This window comes from Oncorhynchus clarkii, chromosome 7 (genome assembly GCF_045791955.1).
Source record: "Oncorhynchus clarkii lewisi isolate Uvic-CL-2024 chromosome 7, UVic_Ocla_1.0, whole genome shotgun sequence".
NCBI classification, from domain to species: domain Eukaryota; kingdom Metazoa; phylum Chordata; class Actinopteri; order Salmoniformes; family Salmonidae; genus Oncorhynchus; species Oncorhynchus clarkii.
Window position 1 is genome coordinate 56,425,095 of NC_092153.1, and position 23,144 is coordinate 56,448,238.

Below are 23,144 nucleotides of genomic sequence, written 5' to 3' on the forward strand. Positions count from 1 at the left end.
CGCTTAATAGTCCAGCAATTACGGTAAGTGTCTGAATATTTATGAAAATGTGATATTTCAGTTTTTTTATTTTAAAACCCCGCTATTGCTTTGTCATTAGGGGGTATTGTGTGTATATTGAGGAGGAAAAAACATAATTGAATCAATTTTAGAATAAGGCTGTAACGTAACAAAATGTGTAAAAAGTCAAGGGGTCTGAATACTTTCCGAATGCACTGTATATTTAGAGTGGTGTTTGTGGAGCTGTGCTCCCCTCTTGGCAGCCCAGTCTGACTGTGATGGCTGGCCAGTGTAGCTGTCATGATGTTCTTTCAGTCTGGGTCACTGAGTAGCCAGGTGAGTAAACACTGAGCACAGGTAAAATCCTAGAGGAAAACTTGGCTCAGTCTGATTTCCACCAGACACTGGGAGATGATTTCACCTTTCAGCAGGCCAATAACTGAAAATATGATTTATATTTGTTCTTCTACAGTTCTACTTAGAAGCACTTCATGTACTTGTACAGCGTAGAGCCCTGAACTATAATAACAAGTAAGCCATATCACTCAGCATTTTGTGGCAGGGCACGCACTTTGTTGATTCTTGATGTTCAGTTGTAGAACTGTTAATCTGTTTTTACTATTGGATATACATAGTTTGTCATGACTTTGCCCTGTTGGGTGAAGTTCATAAAAAAAACCTTTCTCTCTTTCCCCCCACAGGTTTATGATGCCCCCACCCCCCCATAAATACCTTTCCCCTTTCTCTCTCCACTCTACAAAAATGGATTTATGAAAATCTATTGTTACCAGAGAGAGAGACTTTGCAATACAGTAACATCAAAAGGTTGGGTATGGAACAATATTTCTGTAATCCAACCAGTTGAAAGTATCCGTTGGTACTAAAACATTAATATTAAAGAATATTTGTCACGTTCTGACCTTTATTTCCTTTGTTTTGTCTTTATTTAGTATGGTCAGGGCGTGAGTTGGGGTGGGCACTCTATGTTCGTGTTTCTATGTTTTTTCGATTTCTGTGTTTGGCCTGATATGGTTCTCAATCAGAGGCAGCTGTTTATCGCTGTCCCTGATTGAGAACCATATTTAGGTAGCCTGGGTTTCACTGTTGGTTTGTGGGTGTTTGTTTCCTGTGTCAGTGCCACACTGGACCGTTTCGTTTCGTTCATGTGATCGTTTATTGTTTTGTATTTCATAGTGTTCAGGCTTTTCTTATTAAAATCGTCATGGACACTTACCACGCTGCGTATTGGTCCGATCCTTGCTACGCCTCTTCAGGCAAGGAGGAGGAAATCTGCCGTTACAATATTAACTAAGACAAAATCATTTAGAACTGAATTTTTCCAGTATAATATAGGTTCAGCAAATCCCCTTCATGTTTGGGATACCTTTAAATGTATCTTCAGGGGTCATTCAATTCAATATTCATAAATAATTTAAAAAAAGCAGTTTCTGGCTAAAGAAACAAGGGAAATCCATGAACTAAAAGTACAGGTAGCTAGCAATAAAAACGATACTACAAAATAAGTTAGAGGAAAAACAACAAACTTGAGGAACTTATTCAAGAACGATCTAATGTAATCTACTACAAAAATCAAGCAAACTGGATGGAATATGGAGAAAAATGCACAAAATTCTTCCTGAATCGTCAATACAAGAACGCTAACAAAAATAATTTGCAGAAACTTGTTACTGAAGACTGAGTCATCAATGATTCTCTGAATGATATTTTAAAAGAGGAAGCTAATTATTTTAGGCAGATGTTCTCTTTTCTGTCTCATCCTCTTCCACTGAATGAAGATTACGGTAAGGAATTCTTTCCAAATAATATAAGAAATGGAAAATTAACAAATGTACAGGAAGATCAGTACGAAGGCCAAATTAGAGGGAGAACTTTTGAGGCTATTAAACCTGTTTAGGACATGGCAGATTTACGCCCCCTTTGGAGAAATTGGGTACCCCTAGAAAACTGAAAAAAAAATTATAAAAAATTGCTAATATATGCATATAATAATTATTATTGGATAGAAAACACTCTAAAGCTTCTAAAACCGTTGGAATTATGTCTGTAAGTATAGCAGAACTCACAGGGCATGCATTCTTCCAAACTAGTTTTTGTGGCCATGAAAGTTGGAGCAACTTTGACGTCATGGCCCCCACCCTTCCCGACCACTTATGGATCTGGGGACACTTTCCATCTCTTCCACTAGATGTCCTCTTTCTTTGGAGCGTTCAATCGTTCAAATCGCGCGAGAATTGGCCCTATAGGAGTGATTGGAGTAAGTGTCGCGATAAAAAAACCTGTGCGTTAGGGCGCGAATTGGTCACAGCCATTCCTTTGTTCCAGTACTCCTGGGAAGAGCAAACGATGCTCGGTTGAATTGAAGTTTGTTTTGCACGTCTAAAACATCATAAAGCTTGCTTCTGCACTTAGTTTGACCTGTTTAGTCGACATATAATGTGTAATTTTGAAGTTTTGATGCGCAACTTATCCGGACCGGAGGACGTTTTGGGTGCATTTCAGCTGATGTTATTAGCAGTAGCTAATACAAAGACGCAAGACTTGAAACCAAACGATGTATTGGGTAAGTATGAACCCTTCCAGAACATTCTGAACGAAGACCATCGAAGGTAAGGGAATATTTATGCTTAAATCTGTGTTTCTGTTGACTCCAACATTACGTAGAAATGTAGCTTGGAACTGAGCGCGTCTCAGATATATTGAATAGTGTGCGATTTCTGTAACGTTAAAAAGAAATGTAACAGAGCGGTTGCATAAAGAAGCAGTGTATCTTTCTAACTATATGTGGAACATGTATATTTAGCCAAAGTTTATGATGTTTATTTACGTTATCTTGCCGTGCTACCTAGATTTCCTGCAGACATTTTTGAGTAATTTCTGAACATGAGTGCATTGTAAATGGACATTTATGGATATATATGGCATATTATTGAAAAAAAAAAAATGTACTGTGTAACGTGCCCTATTACTGTCGTCTGATGAAGATTTTCAAAAGGTTAGTGAGCGATTTATTTTTTAATCCTGCTTTTATAATTTTTTATTTTCTGGGACAAAATGGCTGCCGCTTGTCTTGATTTCGGTGGTGGTCTAATATAAATATGTGGTGTGTTTTCGCCGTAAAACATTTAAAAATTCTGACATGCTGGGTAGATGAACAAGGTGTTTATCTTTCATTTGAGCTATTGGACTTGTTAATGTGTGGAGGTTAAATATTTCTAAGAATATTTTTGCGTTCCATGCGCCACGGGTTGAGCTGGACGGGGGGGGGGGTGGTGTTCCTCGTGAGGAACTCCTGGCTTCAACATTAAATCCTTTCAGTCTGGAAAAACCCCAGGGCTTGATGGCATACCGTTAGAGGTATATTATATTATATTATTTTTTTATATACTAAAAGCTCCATTGTTAGATTGTTTTAACTACTCCTATAGAAATGGTAGTCTGTCAGGAACTCAGCAGGAAGGTCTGATTTCTCTATTATTAAAACAAGACCCAGATGGCAAATATAAAGACCCGGTCTATCTAAAAAAAACTGGAGACCCCTTACACTTCAATGTTGTGAAGCAAAAATACTAGCGAAATGCATAGCACTCAGAATTAAAAGGGTTTCACCAGGTATTGTTCATCCTGATCAGACAGGTTTTTTATATGGATGATACATTGGAGATAAAATACGACAACTACTAGAAATAAAACATCAAGAAACATATAAAAAGCCAGGAACGGTATTTATAGGGGATTTTGAAAAGGCATTTGATAAAGTAATACATGTAATAGTGCCAGACATGCACACAAACATAAAGTAGGCATTGCTGTTATGATTTCAGTTGTCCTTGATGTCCTTTGTTTTAAATGTATTATTTTGTAGTATTTGTTTTTTCATTGTTGTTTGCTGTTTTCTTCTGTCTTTTCCTTTTTTCTCTGTAGTTCATTCTCTTGGTTATTGGTGTGTTGGGGGTTCTTGGGGGTGGGGAATGGAATTAATTGTATTTTTTATTTATTTTTATTCGGGGGGGGGGGGACTGTGGGAGGGCTCTCGAATGGTTGAGGGGCAGCTATTGGGGAACTGTGGGGGGGATCTTGGAGGGTTCGGGTTTCACAAGATTGTGATCATGAAAAAGGAAACTATGACATATATTTTATGTCACTATCATGCACACGCACCCTCACACATAAGGATGGCTCTGTTGTGGAAAGACTGATACATGTTTGATAGTGTCTTGATGCTGTATTGTTTGCCCTTCATGTTCTAATACTTTAATGTTACCCCTTCCTTGTGTTTTTGAAATAAATAATTACAAAAAATAAAAAATTATATATATTTTTTTAAAGAATATGATGTCAGATCAGTTGTCTCAGACATTATTACTGATGACAGGACAACATAAATTGTATCTTGGAAAGTCTACACATTCTAGTTATCAGATTCACATGGAATTGTTGTGCAATTTAAATGTTTAAATATGAAACTATTTGTGAAAAATTTCAATTTAATTTTAGCCTTCTAAATGAGAGAATTATTTTCATAAGTAAACTATGCTCACTCAGTGGCCACGCCCAAGTGAACAGACATTGGTTGGAGAGGGATGAAACAAGCCCTTTTCTTCTCCAGTATTGTAACGATTGTCTTCCTCTTCTGATGAGGAATATGATGGACCGGACCAATGCACAGCGTGGTAAATGTTCATGTTAATTTATTAGAACAAAAAGAAAATAACAAAGAGAGTGAAACGAAAACGAAACAGGTGCAGCAACACAAAACAGGAAACAACTACCCACAACCCATAGTGGGAAAACAGGCTGCCTAAGTACAGTGGGGCAAAAAAGTATTTAGTCAGCCACCAATTGTGCAAGTTCTCCCACTTAAAAAGATGAGAGAGGCCTGTAATGTTCCTCATAGGTACACTTCAACTATGGCAGACAAAATGAGAAAAAAAATCCAGAAAATCACATTGTAGGATTTTTAATGAATTTATTTGCAAATTATGGTGGAAATAAGTATTTGGTCACCTACAAACAAGCAAGATTTCTGGCTCTCACAGACCTGTAACTTCTTCTTTAAGAGGCTCCTCTGTCCTCCACTCGTTACCTGTATTAATGGCACCTGTTTGAACTTGTTATCAGTATAAAAGACACCTGTCCACAACCTCAAACAGTCACACTCCAAACTCCACTATGGCCAAGACCAAAGAGCTGTCAAAGGACACCAGAAACAAAATTGTAGACCTGCACCAGGCTGGGAAGACTGAATCTGCAATAGGTAAGCAGCTTGGTTTGAAGAAATCAACTGTGGGAGCAATTATTAGGAAATGGAAGACATACAAGACCACTGATAATCTCCCTCGATCTGGGGCTCCACGCAAGATCTCACCCCGTGGGGTCAAAATGATCACAAGAACGGTGAGCAAAAATCCCAGAACCACACGGGGGGACCTAGTGAATGACCTGCAGAGAGCTGGGACCAAAGTAACAAAGCCTACCATCAGTAACACACTACGCCGCCAGGGACTCAAATCCTGCAGTGCCAGACGTGTCCCCCTGCTTAAGCCAGTACATGTCCAGGACCGTCTGAAGTTTGCTAGAGAGCATTTGGATGATCCAGAAGAAGATTGGGAGAATGTCATATGGTCAGATGAAACCAAAATATAACTGTTTGGTAAACACTCAACTCGTCGTGTTTGGTGGACAAAGAATGCTGAGTTGCGTCCAAAGAACACCATACCTACTGTGAAGCATGGCGGTGGAAACATCATGCTTTGGGGCTGTTTTTCTGCAAAGGGACCAGGACGACTGATCCGTGTAAAGGAAAGAATGAATGGGGCCATGTATCGTGATATTTTGAGTGAAAACCTCCTTCCATCAGGAAGGGCATTGAAGATGAAATGTGGCTGGGTCTTTCAGCATGACAATGATCCCAAACACACCGCCCGGGCAACGAAGGAGTGGCTTCGTAAGAAGCATTTCAAGGTCCTGGAGTGGCCTAGCCAGTCTCCAGATCTCAACCCCATAGAAAATCTTTGGAGGGAGTTGAAAGTCTGTGTGGCCCAGCAACAGCCCCAAAACATCACTGCTCTAGAGGAGATCTGCATGGAGGAATGGGCCAAAATACCAGCAACAGTGTGTGAAAACCTTGTGAAGACTTACAGAAAACGTTTGACCTCTGTCATTGCCAACAAAGGGTATATAACAAAGTATTGAGATAAACTTTTGTTATTGACCAAATACTTATTTTCCACCATAATTTGGAAATAAATTCATAAAAAATCCTACAATGTGATTTTCTATATATTTTTTTCTAATTTTGTCTGTCATAGTTGAAGTGTACATATGATGACAATTACAGGCCTCTCTCATCTTTTTAAGTGGGAGCACTTGCACAATTGGTGGCTGACTAAATACTTTTTTACCCCACTGTATGGTTCTCAATCAGAGACAACGATCGACAGCTGCCTCTGATTGGGAACCATACCAGGCCAAACACAGAAATACAAAACCTAGAATACACAACATAGAATACCCACCCCAACTCACGCCCTGATCAAACTAAAACAGAGACATAAAAAAGGAACTAAGGTCAGAACGTGACAAGTATAAAAGCCCCCGTAACCCAAGTCACGTCAGACTAAGCAAACCCCAGCGTGAGCTGTGGTTGTGAATGGATAAATATCCACTCTACATAACAAGATTTACATAAGACCAGATCACTTGGAGGTGACGATCACCATGCTGGAAGGATGAATTTCTACTAGACCAGCTAGAATAAGGCGCAAGCTGATTATGGCAAATGGTATAAACTTTGAACTCTTATTCACTAAAGAAGAAGTGATACATCCTAGAAGTCGAGTTCTAAGCTATGCTACCATAAGATTTTGTATTTATGGTAGCATAGCTTCTCAAGGTCCGATAGAGACGAAATCCCATTTGTCCCTCAGTCTTCCCGCTCTTTCATTCAAACCCAACCCCCTTCTTTTGTGTAATCAGTTGTCATGTCGGTTTCGTCCGCTAGGGACTTTTTCTTTTATTACATGATTAGTAATCAATGTATGATCCATCCTGTGTATATGTAATTCTGTGTGATTATTTAGATATTTAGTAAATCAATAATTAAGCCAATTTTTGTATTGCTGATTCAACTTGTTATCCAGGGTTCATGAAGATAACCAATAATTTTACGGTGTTCAGATGAGACTGAATAAGGTGACGATAATAATTGACTACTATTGATATAAAAGATCTTCAGATCTTTAAGAGTTTATTTGGAAAATAGCAGCTCTTCCATGGTGCCCCAGGTTATTAACGAGTTAATTGTTGCATGGCTTAATTTAATCATGTAATCAATCAAGCATTAGGTGATCGGTTTGATAAAATAGCCTGTCATATAATTTAATCAGTCAGAGACACAACATTATTGACGCCGCGTACGAGGAATCTAAAATAGAATGACGCTTTCATTTTGATTCAGCCTATATAAAATTGAAAAGCAGATTACATAATACAACCAGTTTATTAAATACATTATTGGAGTGGTAGACAGGAAGTGGTGAGCCGTGTGTGTGTTCTGGAGGCTGCCTCCGTGTTGTTCTCTTTTCAGGTTCTTCCAAGTAAATTAGACATTTTAAACATTCCCATATTAACCTAGATGAACCAACTTCTCAGGTTAATTAAAGTTTAATTCCCAGATAGCCTGCCTATCCAGGTATGATTAATCATTATCATTGATTAATCAATTTGCTTTTGTAAAATTTATTCATGTCCAACTCCCACATTACTGATACAGTACTCATAGTTCATTAACGTCTATAAATCGATTAAAATCGTCTTTGCAGCTTCCAACGAATTCCAAAACCAAATATTGAAAAAAATAGGATTTCTTTTTTCTCTACATTTTTCAAATAATGTGCAAGCTATCAGAGGTGGTCACCACTCCTCCTCTAATTAGTGAACCTCCTGTCACGCCCTGACTTTAGTTATCTTTGTTTTCTTTATTATTTTGGTTAGGTCAGGGTGTGACGAGGGTGGTATGTGTGTTTCACCTTGTCTAGGGTTTTCTGTATATCTATGGGGTTTTGGTATTGTCTAGGTAAATGTAGGTCTATGGTGGCCTGAATTGGTTCCCAATCAGAGACAGCTGTTTATCCTTGTCTCTGATTGGGGATCCTATTTAGGTTGTCATTTTCCATTTTGTTTTTGTGGGTTATTGTCTATGTGTAGTTGCATGTCAGCACTCGTTAGTATTAGCGGCACTGTCGTTTTGTTTAGTGTTCTTCGTAATTAAAGAAGAATGTATTCAAATCATGCTGCGCCTTGGTCTCATCGTTACGATGAACGTGACACCTCCACCCATAAAAGGATTGATCTCAGCAGCGATACCAAACATGCCATTAGCGGAAAAACTGCAGAAATTGCAAACAATGCACTCCAAAATAAACCATCAAACGCAGGCTTTGTAACGGTTCTCTCTACTTTAGCCCTTATGTATCGCCATCAAAGACTGGCATGGGTCCAATACTGCAGTGCACAGCTGAAGCACGTGTAAGACATGGCTGACATGAGGGGATAGGTGGAGAGAACCGAGCAACTATTGACAAAAGCAGGAAATGAAAACATTCTGCTAGCCGAAGAACTGCGTTTGAAATCTGATCAATTAAAAGTAATTGCAAATAATTATGATGATGAACGAGCACAAACTCTTCAACAAAATCGTTGTCTCCAGGAACAAATCGATTTAGCCAGAACGAAATAGGATGTAGTCCACTCCGAACTAGATAAATCTGTTGAGTTATCTACAAACAGGAGCGCACAATTTGATAACATGCAGGCAGTTTTGTTGAACATTACTCAAAGAAACAATGTTCTACTCTAAATACTGCAGACCAAAGACGACCAGTTAATGAACACAATGACTAAGTTGGATGACAAATCAGTAGAAGACATTGACGTCTCTGACCAAATTAATGATGAGAGAACTCAGGTGATGAAGATGTAAATATTGATTTCTAAGCTAACGGTGGAAATCTCATCACTGAATCTCTCGCTCTGTACTCAAGACCTCTATTTGCAAACAATGACAGATAATTTTGAGACCGAAAGGAGCAAGTGCGACACTCACGTGTCCAAAATCAGTACTCTAAGCGCTCAAGTGGACTCTGCAATGCAGCAGAATACCACCCTTAGGTACAATATGATGGAATTCCAGAATGGTCACGTGCTACAGCGTGACTACCCAAACAAGCAACCGGAGTCCGGTCCTCAAAGGCGTGAAGACGATAGAAGGTTTCAGACTTCCCTCGTGTCCCTCAGTCTTCTCCTTTTGGCCATTCGGCACTGAGTAATATGGCGACTCTTCGCCAACAAAGCCAAAGCTTGACTTCTCCTCTTGGCCTTTCGGCCCCAATATCCTCACAGGATGAAGCCAACCCTCTCTACCCGCTTGGTGCGGAATACCTCTGACAAACCTATCAAGAATGTCCCCACCTTTGACACTGTTCTAGGTCAGCCAAACGATACTGAGACGTTCCTAGCTGACATAGAGGACACATTGGATGGCTACCCGAACTCTAAGGGTTCTGACAGGGTTTACCTGTTGAAGCGAACGTTGAATAGACATATGACGAGGTTCATTCGTCTATAACAGCAACACGTGCTAAACGACTACGCTCAACTAGACATAGCTTTGAAATTAGAATTCAGTGGTTCTGCAACTCGCAAACACGATAGCTCACTGGCTAACACGGTCAAACAAGCTCAGAATGAACACCCACATGCTAACTATCATAGGCTTCGTTCAGCTTGCTTTGGCCTACTCACTGAAACAGGAATGGAAGAGCTGTTACCATTCAAACAAATGTTTCTGTCAAACATGTTTCAAGGTTTTACTGCTAACCTACAAAGCATTACATGGGCTTGCTCCTACCTATCTCTCTGATTTGATCCTGCCGTACATAGCTACACGTACTCTATGGTCACAAGACGCAGGCCTCCTAATTGTCCCTAGAATTTCTAAGCAAACAGCTGGAGGCAGGGCTTTCTCCTATAGAGCTCAATTTTTATGGAACTCGGTCTCAACCTTTAAGTCTTTACTGAAGACTCATCTCTTCAGTGGGTCATATGATTGAGTGTAATCTGGCCCAGGAGTGTAAAGTTGAACTGAAAGGCTCTGGAGCAACGAACCGCCCTTGCTGTCTCTGCCTGGCCGGTTCAATTTTAGAATAAGGCTGTAACACAACAAAATGTTGAAAAAGTGAAGGGATCTGAATACTTTCTGAGTACACCGTATATGTTGCACATAAACAGTTATAGGAATCTCCTTACAACAATGCCTCGGTATGCCTTGGCTCGTTCACAACTGAGTTTTCTTTGTTGCAAGTGCATGATAACAAACGAATCACATGAGAGAAAAGAGAGACCCACATGCTACTCTTGCTACTGTCACTGTTCTTGATGAAGACCTTGAGGCTGATACGTAAAACTTAAAAAATGACATTGATAATAGCAAGAGCAGCATGGGGGTTTCTGCCTCGGTATAAAAACACTGGTTACAATTTACAGTGTAGTATATTACTTCATGATCATTTAGTTTCATTTTTAAAAAGGTCCTTAGATGTGTTTCTAAAACTCATCAACAGTGTACCCACTGTCCTTATTTATCCCTGCTAACTGTTTTTCACAGGCAAATTTAGATTAGAAATATTGCTTATCCGAAAGAAGTTAGAGACTGGTTTTAAGTCCCTCTGATGTGAATGTTGCATAACGGTAAGTGAAATGTAAAATTACATTTTACTCAGTCATGATATCCTCCTTAAAGGCTATATTGTCTAAAAAAAAAAATTTTAAGATTCAGACAGTGGCTATTTAAAAGCATTTATGAAGAACATTTGGTATTGAACAAATGTTCATGAGTTACAATTATTACTCCATATTATCAGGGGTAACAGGATCCATTCATCTTGAATGTTTAATGATACTCATGGGTAGGGTAGAGTGTTTTCACTGCTTATGAGTGGGGGAGAGACGAGCTCTTGAAAACAATGATTTTCAGCCTTTTATGTCTGCAGCATGAGCTTATAATTCAGTTTAACAGAACTCTGACAGAAATACCAGATAACAGGTGCCTGATGTCCTGGTAGGGTTTCTGATATGCTGCTTGTATAACTGCATAGAATGGCAGGCAAACCCTTAATAATCTCCAAGTTTCATTTGATAGATTTGACACAGATAAAAGAACAGCAGTGGACTCATGTTCCCCCCTTCTGAAGATGGAATGTTGAACAGAGAGTAGCAGAAAGGATAGACATATTAATATGCCAAGTGTATTGATCATCAGTAGTCATGTTATGTTGTCAGATCATGCAGGGCCCTTCACTGATAATATTGCATGGATTTTGATTAATTACTTATTTCACAGTAGGTAATGTTGACTTTGCATTATGAAGAGGTAAGTAGTGACTTTTTCTTAGCCATCACTAGTCCCAGGTGGCGTTGTGAGCAGCACATGCTGTCGTTTCACCATTCACAAAAAGATTCTAGAATGTTCTAACGCTAAGATTATAACGCTTAGTTATTTTATTTGATACTGAAAGCTTTGGATAATCTATTTTTTCTTATTATTATTTTACCAGGGAAAATGACACACATTCTCATTTACAGCAACGACCTGGGGAATAGTTACAGGAGGATGAATGAGCCTAAAATTGTCACCAGTACTATTTCAGGAGATCAGATGTTTGTATGAAATGTGCATTTTTACTGTGCTGCATGTGTTTGTTGTTTCTCTGGCCAGTCTTGTCTTTGTGTTAAGGATGTGGCCCGGTCTCGTCAGTCGTCAGCTTATTGATTAATCCTCCAGGAAGCATTTTTCAGGGGATCGGATGTTTCTATGAAATGTGCATTTTTACTGTGCTGCATGTGTTTGTTGTTTCTCTGGCCAGTCTTGTCTTTGTGTTAAGGATGTGTCCCGGTCTCGTCAGTCATCAGCTTTTTGATGAATCCTCCAGGAAGCATTTTGCAGCAGGTTGTACCCCATCATGCACTGTAGTAAATGCACATTAACACCCCATACTAGTGTATTATGACCTCCTTTTGTGTTCCACATGAAAGGAGTGAACAGGGATTATTCACATGTTTGAGTGTCACAGGGGCTTGGGAAAGAACAACACTTCAAGCTGGAAAAGGAGGAAAGAAGGATAGGCTGAAAAAGTGGAAGAGTCAGAACTGTAAAACTGTACAATGTGCAGAGTTTTACCTGAAGATGTTTTATGTCATTAACAAACATCTGGTTGATACCATATTAAACAAGGAATTCATCTGACAAGGGATAGACACCTTGGTGAGTACATTTTCTAATGCTCTCAGTGGTTACCATTTTTTAAAATCTGTATTGCATTTAGCCAGTCATTATTTGTACATACCATATTAGATTTCAATCATAACAATTGCTATAATGTTATTTTTTAATAAAGAGTTGTATCTAAACATGTCGTTTTTCATGTGTTCTCTTGTATTAATTTGTAGTCTATTTGCAAATGAAGTTGAATGTTGTAGTCATTAGTTTTGCAGGGTTCAAACCAGTGATTTATATACACTTAGATGACTGACAGGGTGCGCTGTTTACAAGCCACCAGATCTCCATCTTGGCACTCAACTACCATTGTTAAAATATATATTTGGAAGTTATAGAAATGCTTTTATTATTAATGTCTACATGCTTCTTCTGAGGAGTGCCAATAGGCAGACAGGTGACTTCAAAGCCTCACATTGGCCAATACATAGCATCAGCAATTCAGGGTTTATTTACATCGGTTCAAACCTGACGGCATTAATTACAATTTTACAAAAATAATAAGACACGTTCATTCAGCAGTAAATTCTGACTGTCCTCTAGAGGGCAGAGTTGCCTAAAGAAGTTGGATGATAACGTCATTTAGATCTTTGCAGAGGCATATGCAATATCAGCTAATATGTTATCACTGATATCTTATTTGAAAACACTAATCAAATGGTTATCTAATCAAATTGGTGTAGTGCAAACAATTGAAAAAATTCCCATCAGGCTGAGGTATTTGGAAAGTACTTTCAGACCTGTATTTGCAGTTATTAGTCACTCTGTCTATATTCCTTGTTTCAAAAGGCCATTAATCTGGGTCTTTGAAGCCACTAATCTAAAAATTAACCAATGGTACAGACTAGGGCTGTTACAGTGACCATATTACCACCACACCGCGGGTCACGAGTCATGACGACAGTCAAATTCCATGTGACCGTTTAGTCACGGTAATTAGGCTTCTCCAAGCTCTAATTCTGCTGATGGTCATTAGTAGCCTACCAAACTTGCTAACTGCCTGGTACTCAGCACTCTATTGTCCCTCTAATCACTCTGACATCATTTCAAATATAATCGAAAATCTAATCAAACACTTCATGAGAGCCCATGAGCTCAAGTTGTGCAACATTTCTATAGGCTATGCAATTGCGTGACAAAACAGGGGGATGGCCTTGATTAAAAAGAGGAGGATCCCATCAGCTTTCTATAGGCTAGGCCATCTATATTTATTTCTCAACTTTCCTAATATTAAGCACATTGCTTATCTTTACAACAGGAGTATAGCCTACCTGCCTGGCATGAAAATTAACCACAGGAAAAGCATCCTCCATTCGCTATTTAAGTGCATTGATTACATGTGCATAGAGTGCATGTATTTTTTCCCCCGTTTCGAGGCCAGTGCATGATAATGGTCCATTCTAAATCAAAACAAATTTCACACATTATTTAGTATACAGTACCAGTCAAAAGTTTACACATCTACTCATTCCAGGGTTTTTCTTTATTTTTACTATTTTCTACATTGTAGAATAATAGTGAAGACATCCAAACTATGAAAAAACATATGGAATCATGTAGCAACCAAAAAAGTGTTAAACAAATCAAAATATATGTTTTTATGAGATTCTTCAAAGTAGCCACCCTTTGCCTTGATGACAGCTTTGCACACTCTTGACATTCTCTCAACCAGCTTCATGAGGTAGTCACCCAGATTGCATTTCAATTAACAAGTGTGCCTTATAAATTTGGTGAATTTCTTTCCTTAATTTGTTTGAGCCAATCAGTTCTGTTGTGACAAGGTATACAAAAGATAGCTCTATTTTGTAAAAGACCAAGTCCATATTGGCAAGAAGAGCTCAAATAAGCAAAGAGAAACGACAGTCCATCATTACTTTAAGACATGAAGGTCAGTCAATCCGGAACATTTCAAGAACTTTGAAAGTTTCTTCAAGTGCAGTCGCAAAAATCATCAAGCGCTATGATGAAACTGGCTCTCATGAGGACAGCCACAGGAAAGGAAGACCCAGAGTTAACTCTGCTGCAGAGGATACATTCATTAGAGTTAACTGCACCTCAGATTGCAACCGAAATAAATGCTTCACAGAGTTCAAGGAACAGACACATCTCAACATCAACTTTTCAGAGGGGACTGTGTGAAATCAGGCCTTCATGGTTGAATTGCTGCAAAGGACTACTAAAGGACACCAATATGAGACTTGCTTGGGCCAAAAAACACGATCAATGGACATTAGACCGGTGGAAATCAGTCCTTTGGTCTGATGAGTCCAGATTTGAGATTTTTGGTTCCAACCGTTGTGTCTTTGTGAGACGCAGAGTAGGTGAGCAGATGACCTCCACGTGTGGTTCCCACCGTGAAACATGGAGGTGTGATGATGTGGGGGTGCTTTGCTGGTGACACTATCAGTGATTTATTTAGAATTCAAGGCACACTTAACCAGCATGGCTACCACAGCATTCTGCAGCGAAACGCCATCCCATCTGGTTTGTGCTTAGTGGGACTATAATTAGTTTTTCAACAGGACAATGACCCAAAACACACCTCCAGGCTGTGTAAGGGCTATTTGACCAAGTAGGAGAGTGATGTAGTGCTGCATCAGATGACCTGGCCTCTACAATCACCCGACCTCAACCCAATTGAGATGGCTTAGGATGAGTTGGACCGCAGAGTGAAGGAAAAGCAGTGCTCAGCATATGTGGGAACTCCTTCAAGACTGTTGGAAAAGCATTCCTCATGAAGCTGGTTGAGAGAATGCCAAGAGCGTGCAAGCTGTCATCAAGGCAAAGGGTGGCTACTTTGAAAAATCTCAAATATATCTTTGTTTTGGTTACTACATTATTCTATATGTGTTATTTCATGTTTTGATGTCTTCACTATTATTATACAATGTAGAAATAGTACAAATAAAGAAAAACCCTTGAATGAGTAGGTGTGTCCAAACTTGACTGGTACTGTGTGTAAAGACATGTTTAAATCAAGAATAGTATGATGGGTGACAATATTAGCCTATAACTTGTGAATTATATATTCTGACCTGTGAATGATGGCCAGCTTGTGCAGTAAGGCAAGAAACAGCGCATGCTTTTTTTGGGTGACTTTTTGAAATGATAGTTGCACAACTCATGTAACCTAGCCCATACGCCTATAAGGTTGGTATCACAACTAATGTGGCCAAATAACTTCTTAAAATTAAGCACATTAGTCCGCTTTACGACGGTGGTAGAGCCTAACTGGCATACATACGCAGCACGTGTGTTTCAAGTTTGGGGAAGATAATTTTCACCATAAAATAATAATAAAAGCATTACATGCATATTCACATTTGTAGTCAGTCAACTTTGAGAATGGAACATTCGCGCTTATAGCCAACTGCCATGTACGCATTACTGCGCTTAAAATGTGAAGATATAGCCTAATAGTTTATCAACATTTCTTACGTTAGCCTCATTGCTTAACTTCTTTAGCATACTGGTTATTGTTCGGAATTTCGCGCTCACCGGATGTTGTCGTAGGCTAGCGGTTCATGCGCCCTAACAGTTAAAATAGGGTTAAAATAGTTTTGTTGATTCTAGTGGTTGTATTAATTTGGGATCTTTTGCATCCCACAACTTTTCCAGACTATGTTTGGAATGTGTATTTCTCGCACAGAATAGAATAGGTCAATTTTTGTACTATGGGGGATAGTAGATTGACAAAGGCTCGTGCTTTTGCTGTTTGTTAGGCCTACTCATCTCGTTTGGCTGATGAAAAGTAAATGTGGACATTTCTTACAATATCTTCAATATGCGCCTCGTAATTGGACAAGGATTGCGTGCAGTTGCATCCCCGATGTCTGTTTTCACTTGTAGCCTGTGAGTAAGAAGTGTGTACAGCCTGCGCAAAAAACAACAAATTAGAGCTCATGCCTTTCATGCTACTTTTTTCAAATCATCACTAGAGTCAGCCTTGGAATGTATTAAAAATCAAAACATATAGCCCAACTTTTGTATCACAACTAAAGTTACATACATAACTGTAAATTAAGCATATAGGAGTACCTGTTTCTTTATTAACGCTCAACACAGAATAGCTGCATGTGCGAACTCCCTCAAATTGTTTGGAGAAAATATCCTTTCTATTTTATTCAGCTTTGTTCAATTGTATTCTTCATACTACAAACTAATATAAAATAATGCCACGGAATACTAAGCAAATCTTGTCTGCCAAATTAACTAGTGTAGCCCACAGCCATATGGCATAGCCAGATCATTGCCTAACATAAGGACAACTCAGTGTGCTATTCTGTTCTTCTGAAATAGACTACATTTTCTTCATATCTAGTTTCTTTAGACCTGTCTAAAATAAATAATGGATTTATTGTGTTGGTATAGACTATATTACATGGATTTATTAGACTTTTTCAAATGTAGGTGTTCCAAAGGTCTGTATTAGTGGCTTGTAGGCTGTGCCTGGAAGCCAGGAGATGCTAAATGTGTTTATGTTAATTAACTGTCAATTACCATGAGACTGGCTGTTATTGCTGATGTAATGTCATGACTGTCACAGCATTAGTACAGACGTTACAATATGTTACATGCTATTATTCTAAAAAGTAAACATAACCCCATAGCTTTTACAGAAATCTTTGTGAGAAAGGCTGAGTCAGACAAACTGATACAGTACGTCATATGTGGACTTAATAACCTGTAACAAGACCTAGGCTACATGTATACGCACTAAGAACTGATATGCCTCTGGCATAAAGCATTGAAGTGGGCACGCACTGCTTCTACCTTTGTTTGCCCTGTCTAAAGGCAGGATCATAAATCAATACTTATTCTATTTTAAAAAAGATACTATTGAAATGATATAATTGATACTGTTTTTCAACCCTTTTATTTCAAATTGTTTTGTCATTTGAGGAATGGATACAAGATCAATTTCTATTCAATCTCGAGGACAAACACTGATGAAATGTTTTCTTATCGAATGATTGATAATGAACAATAAATATAAAATGATTGTATATGTTGTGTTTTTGTTTGAAAGGTTTCGGGTGAACTTGTCAAATCTTTTTTGTTCCCCTTATCTGATTTATTTACCTATTTAAGTCTGTTCTTATAGCCATTAAGTGGTTTCTTATCACTGCATTGTACAGTATATGGCAGAAGTATACGAGTGGTAAATTCTGGGAATAATGAACACTGTCCAAACACACTACAGTGTATAAAAAGGCCAGGGTATAGCCAGTCCAATGTACTGTACTCCCAAGTAACTGATCATACAAGATGAAGTTGGCTGTTGTGCTGTTTGCCTTAGTGACCCTTTCTGAGTGCCTTCTCAAGTAAGTACCATTATTCATTAAATCAAATGTATAATGTATTTCATTTCTTGCACCTTATATCATCGCAGATTTCTGTAGGGTATTGTGTTGAGAGAAACATGAGGGTAGCTTTTAAAAATGCTGAAACAAAAGTGAAAGGAAATCAGTTTTCTAACTGCAGCATCAGACCGTTTTGAGGCTCTGTTCCTCTGAGCCACAGAGACTTCAGTAGTGTTATATTATCTGATGCTAAACTAGAGATGTCCATTCTGTGGCCCAGGATTCCTCTGATAAAGGGGAAGTCAGCCAGGCAGACTCTGGAGGAGAAGGGTCTGTATGAAGAGTACAAGAGGAAGTATCGCTACAACCCTAGAGCCAAGTTTAACAACAGGGCGGGTGGTGCCATGGTGCCCATGATCTACTATCCAGAGGTGAGTACACCTAGCTATAGCCCAGACTGTCTCCATTGGTGACTGCTTAGGCTTACTCAAGAGTCTGGCTGAAACATTCATCATATCATCTCATGAATCTCTCTCTGTCGTTCTCTCTTGACTGTCTCACACAGTCGACATACTACGGAGTCATCGCCATCGGTACTCCCCCTCAGTCGTTCAAGGTTCTCTTTGACACGGGATCTGCTGACCTGTGGGTGCCCTCTGTCCATTGCAGAAGCAGCAGCCAGGCCTGCAGTGAGTATGGACACACATTGATGACAGGGATGCTAAGATACACAACTGTGAAACAATGAAATAATAACTAGTTGTGGAACTGTATCTAAACATGACATCTTATTCTTTGATTCTTTGTTGAAAATTTTAATTTAAATCATGTCTACTCTCTCCCTCCCACCCTCACCAGACAACCATGCCAGGTTCAACACTACAGCATCCTCCACATTCCAGCCCAGCTCAGAGACTTTCTCCATCCAATATGTCACTGGTTACATGACAGGGGATGTGGGATATGACACCGTAACAGTGAGAAACAGAAATATCTATTTACTTTCTCCCACATTGGTAATGTAACACTATATGTACTCTCAGTATGACACTCACATTTCTGGACTAAATTAAATATTACCACTACCTTTTTAAAACCAAGTTTAACTTTATTTCCCAAACACAATTCAACACAATCACAATCGCTTTTTTGACTTTTTATTATTTTTAGCATATTTTAACACTGTCTTAAGACCTAACAAACACTTTGTAGTTTTTTAACACTGAGAAGAAAACACTTCAATTTGCTGAACTTGCCATTGGCTCAACCATTGGCTCAACATACTCCATGGCCATTGGCTCAACTTACCCCAAGGCAAACATTTAGACTATATTAGTCCACACAGCTACACTGCACTTTCATGCTAAGTTTAGGACCTCACATTGAAGCTTATAGAGACTGATGTATAGAACAATCGTAAAAAAATATCTACTTTGGTTTAGTTACAAGCATCATGAAACCTCTAACACGATCAATTAATTTGACTTGGATGAAAATCTGTTTTTTGGACCTAACTTCTTAAATATTTGGTCAAATTAAACATTTTGTGTATGGTTTCCTAGAAACAAGGGTTGCTCAACTTACCCCTTTGGCTCAACTTACCCCACTCTCCCCTACAACTTCTCATTCTTAATGGTCCAATGCAGCCATTTTCATCTCAATATCAAATCATTTCTGGGTAACAATTAAGTACCTTACTGTGATTGTTTTCAATTAAAATTGTCAAAAAGAAACAAAAATAGCTTCTTAACAAAGAGCAATTTCTCAAGCAAGACTTTTGCTAGGACTTTCTGATATTGGTCTGAGTAGGGAGGGGAAAACTGAAAACTAGCTGTTATTTGGGACTCTTTCTTATTGGCCCATTAACTAATTTAATGCCTGGTGACATCACCAGGCAGGCCATAACTCCATCCCAACAAAACAGGCAGAAATGTATTTTCAAACAGCTCTTACACTAAAAGAGCATTATCATCATTTCTAACAGGATTATTCCAACCTCAAAGTGTGTATAAAACATTAAGAACCCCCCCCCGTTGAGCGTGAAAAACCCAGCAGCGTTGCAGTTCTTGACACAAACCGGTGCACCTGGCACCTACTACCATACCCTATTCAAAAGCACTTAAATATTTTGTCTTGCCCATTAACCCTCTGAATTGCACACATACACAATCCATGTCTCAATATTGTCTCAAGGATTAAAAATCCTTCTTTAACCTCTTGAAGGGGGCACTATTTTTATGTTTGAAAAAATAATGTTCCCAAAGTAAACGGCCTATTTCTCAGGACCAGATGCTAGAATATGCATATCATTGACAGATAGATCTATCTATTGACAGATAGAAAACACTGATATTGCAGGCGAAAACTCTGAGGAAACCCTGAGGAAACAGGAAGTGGCTTCTATTTTTAAAACTCCATGTTCCATAGCCTGCCTTTGCTCCATTTAAAGGGATATCAACCAGATTCCTTTTCCCATCGCTTCCTCAAGGTGTCAACAGTCTTTAGACATATTTTAAAAACAACCTGAGGATTGATTATAAAAAACGTTTGACATGTTTCTGTGGACATTACGGATACTATTTGGAATTTGTCTGTGTTGTCGTGACCGCTCTTTCCTGTGGATTTCTGAACATAACGCCAAACAAACTGAGGTATTATGGATATAAAAATAATCTTTATAGAACAAAAGGAACATTTATTGTGTAACTGGGAGTCTCGTGAGTGAAAACATCCGAAGATCATCAAAGGTAAACGATTAATTTGATTGCTTTTCTGATCTTCGTGACCAAGCTACTTGATGCTAGGTGTTCATAATGTTTTGTCGAGCGATCGATAAGCTTACACAAATGCTTGGATTGCTTTCGCTGTAAAGCATATTTTCAAAATCTGACACGACAGGTGGATTAACAAAAGGCTAAGCTGTGTTTTGCTATATTGCACTTGTGATTTCATGAATATAAATATTTTTAGTAATATTATTTGAATGTGGCGCTATGCAATTCAGCGGTTGTTGATGACAATTATCCCGCTAAAGGGATGGGTAGCATCAAGAAGTTAATTAACTTGTCTCCTCCCTTCATCTACACTAATTGAAGTGGATTTATCAACAGACATCAATACAATAAGGGATCATAACCTTCACCTGGTCAGTCTATGTCATGGAAAGAGCAGGTGTTCTTAATGTTTGTACACTCAGTGTATATAAAACATAGGGAAATAACATATTTTACTTCACTAGGCCTTTGAAATGTGTCACCACCAGCATTTTGAGAGGATGTGTGTGTGTGACTGTTTTTTCCCCTCAGTTCGGTGACTTGTATGTGACACACCAGATCTTTGGCCTGAGTCTGGTGGAGGATGCTTTCCTGGATAACTTACCATGGGATGGGATTCTGGGCCTGGCCTTCCCCAACCAGCAGTCAATTAACGGAGGTACTCCTGTATTTGACAACATTTGGAAACAAGGAAAGATCCCTCAAGACCTGTTCTCCATCTATCTGACCAGGTGAGATTTCATTGGAGGAATAAGTAGACAGGGTTGGGAGGAGACGGGGACGATCTGCTAATGTTTACCAAGTCCTTCTATGTAATGAACATGTAAATTCTTCTTCCCAGCTCTGTAGATGGCAGTATGTTAATCCTGGGAGGAACTGACCCCTCCTACTTCACAGGAAGCATCCAATGGATTCCCATCTCTCAACCTACTGGCTACTGGCAGATTAATGTAGACAGGTAATATTATGGACGGTTAGTGTTTGTGAGTGTATGTGTAACAGAATTGAAGGTGATAATTTTCCCACACAAGACACCAGCCAAGTTCAAACTCATTAAGGATGATAAGTCACAGGTGTTATGCCAACTTTTGTTGTTGATGACTCTGCAGAATAGTGATGCTCTGCTGAATGTGCTCTGCTTGTTGCAGTATTACTATCAATGGGAATACTGTGGCGTGTGCAGCGGGCTGCCAAGCTGTAGTAGACTCTGGCACCACTGAGATCCTAGGGCCTACCAGGGACGTCAATAACATTAATGGCTGGGTGGGAGCCTACAGCGAAGAGGTGGGTTTCACTGGATCTCAGTCTTATGAACACAGTTTTGTAATGGTTATTTGTTACGTTTTTCAGATTTCTAATAACTGAGGTGGAAATGATTTATGTTACTAATGGACGTGGCTCAGTAAAAGTTTTCAGGATAGAATAAAAAATAAACATTCCTCACTTCTTTACAGGGTCTTGTGAGTTGCAGTAACATAAAGCGCATGCCTGAGATTATCTTCAACATCAATGGATTCGGCTTCACTCTCACAGCATCAACCTATGTTTTCCCAGTAAGTATCTCTAACATGTAGTCTAATGTTCCATTTGAGCATGTATTTGAGTGCAAAATCATACTATTTTAGTGATATTTAAAGAATCATGCCAGTTAAAATAACCACAGATGTGCCAATGCTATTACGGTAATTTAATAATTGTTGCAATGTAAGGAAATCAACCATGTTGAGAAACTGTTCCACCTGGAAGTCATACTCTCTCTCCTCTCCCTCCAGCATGGCTCCAGCTGTACTACTGGTTTTGGCACCTGGGACAATGATCAGTGGATTCTGGGTGAGGTCTTCATGAGGCAGTTCTACACTGTCTTCAACAGAGAACAGAACTGGGTGGGCTTGGCCCAGGCTAAAAAGAGTCCAGAGTCAGACTGACACTGACAACCCTGCTGATGCCCTGACACCATACCCGTCTGCATCTCCGACTGAGAGAGATTCGCCAGCCCAACCATCTTCACTCCACTTCTGTTTACATCTGAAGTGAACAATATACATGGGTAATGGAAAATGAAAACTACTACTACTATGCAATTGTTCCAATTATGCAAATAAAACAAAGTTAACCTGTATCCGATTAATGATTGATTAAGTCTATTATGCTGTTTTTCAAATGTGTTGTCTGTTTGACACTTGAAATGGATTTTCATTCAGATTAATCAGATTGTCTATTGTCCCATCCTCCATATAAACTTGAGTGTTCTCCTCTGGTGTCAGACTGTATGTTCAGCTCAATAATTCACAATGCTGCCCACTAGATGGCATACCAACCCCTAGAGACTCAAATAGACACTATATATTTTGCTATTCATTTAATTGAGTCAGGAGGGGGCTTACAGAGAAAGGATGAGTCATCCTCTTTGAATTCAGTCCACACACACACAACCACATGCCAATCACTCATCATCAGCAGCCACTGACTGGCATTAACCACGTCATCTTAGATGGATTCAGGTCGCTTTTACATTTCCTCTGCAGATCAAACAGTTCTAATTATAAACTATGCTTGAATATCTACAAGATGGAAATGTATAATTTTTACCACTATATGTGACGTTAATACATATTGTACAGTATGTTACAGCAAGGCCATAGACCTCTTGCAGTGAAAAGATCATGCATTCATTCATGTGCAGTAATCTTAGCATCTAACCACTATAAACCCTGT

At 39.0% G+C, this 23,144-nt stretch overlaps 1 protein-coding gene across 2 annotated transcripts; it reads left to right on the forward strand.

The window, feature by feature from the left end:
• The first annotated feature begins 15,852 nt into the window (after positions 1 to 15,852).
• On the forward strand, positions 15,853 to 22,545 carry LOC139414339 (pepsin A-like). Of its 2 annotated transcripts, none has more exons than XM_071162257.1 (9): positions 15,853 to 16,204; positions 17,936 to 18,086; positions 18,221 to 18,344; positions 18,514 to 18,632; positions 20,961 to 21,160; positions 21,271 to 21,387; positions 21,578 to 21,713; positions 21,884 to 21,982; positions 22,202 to 22,545. In XM_071162257.1, the coding sequence occupies exons 1-9, from the start codon at positions 16,137 to 16,139 to the stop codon at positions 22,352 to 22,354; spliced, it is 1,167 nt and encodes a 388-aa protein (XP_071018358.1). In that variant the 5' UTR covers positions 15,853 to 16,136; the 3' UTR covers positions 22,355 to 22,545. The 2 variants fall into 2 exon arrangements, with proteins under 2 accessions (XP_071018358.1, XP_071018357.1); XM_071162256.1 differs by having other exon boundaries at positions 15,901 to 17,676.
• Positions 22,546 to 23,144: the final 599 nt, after the last annotated feature.

What these genes read in the sequence shown, in the direction of transcription:
- LOC139414339 (XM_071162257.1), top strand. Translation starts at nt 16,137, where the DNA reads ATGCGCCTCGTAATTGGACAAGGATTGCGTGCAGTTGCATCCCCGATG. An exon ending in CCATGATCTACTATCCAGAG is followed by an intron (nt 18,087 to 18,220) that starts GTGAGTACACCT and finishes TGTCTCACACAG; the next exon opens with TCGACATACTACGGAGTCAT. An exon ending in AAGCAGCAGCCAGGCCTGCA is followed by an intron (nt 18,345 to 18,513) that starts GTGAGTATGGAC and finishes CACCCTCACCAG; the next exon opens with ACAACCATGCCAGGTTCAAC.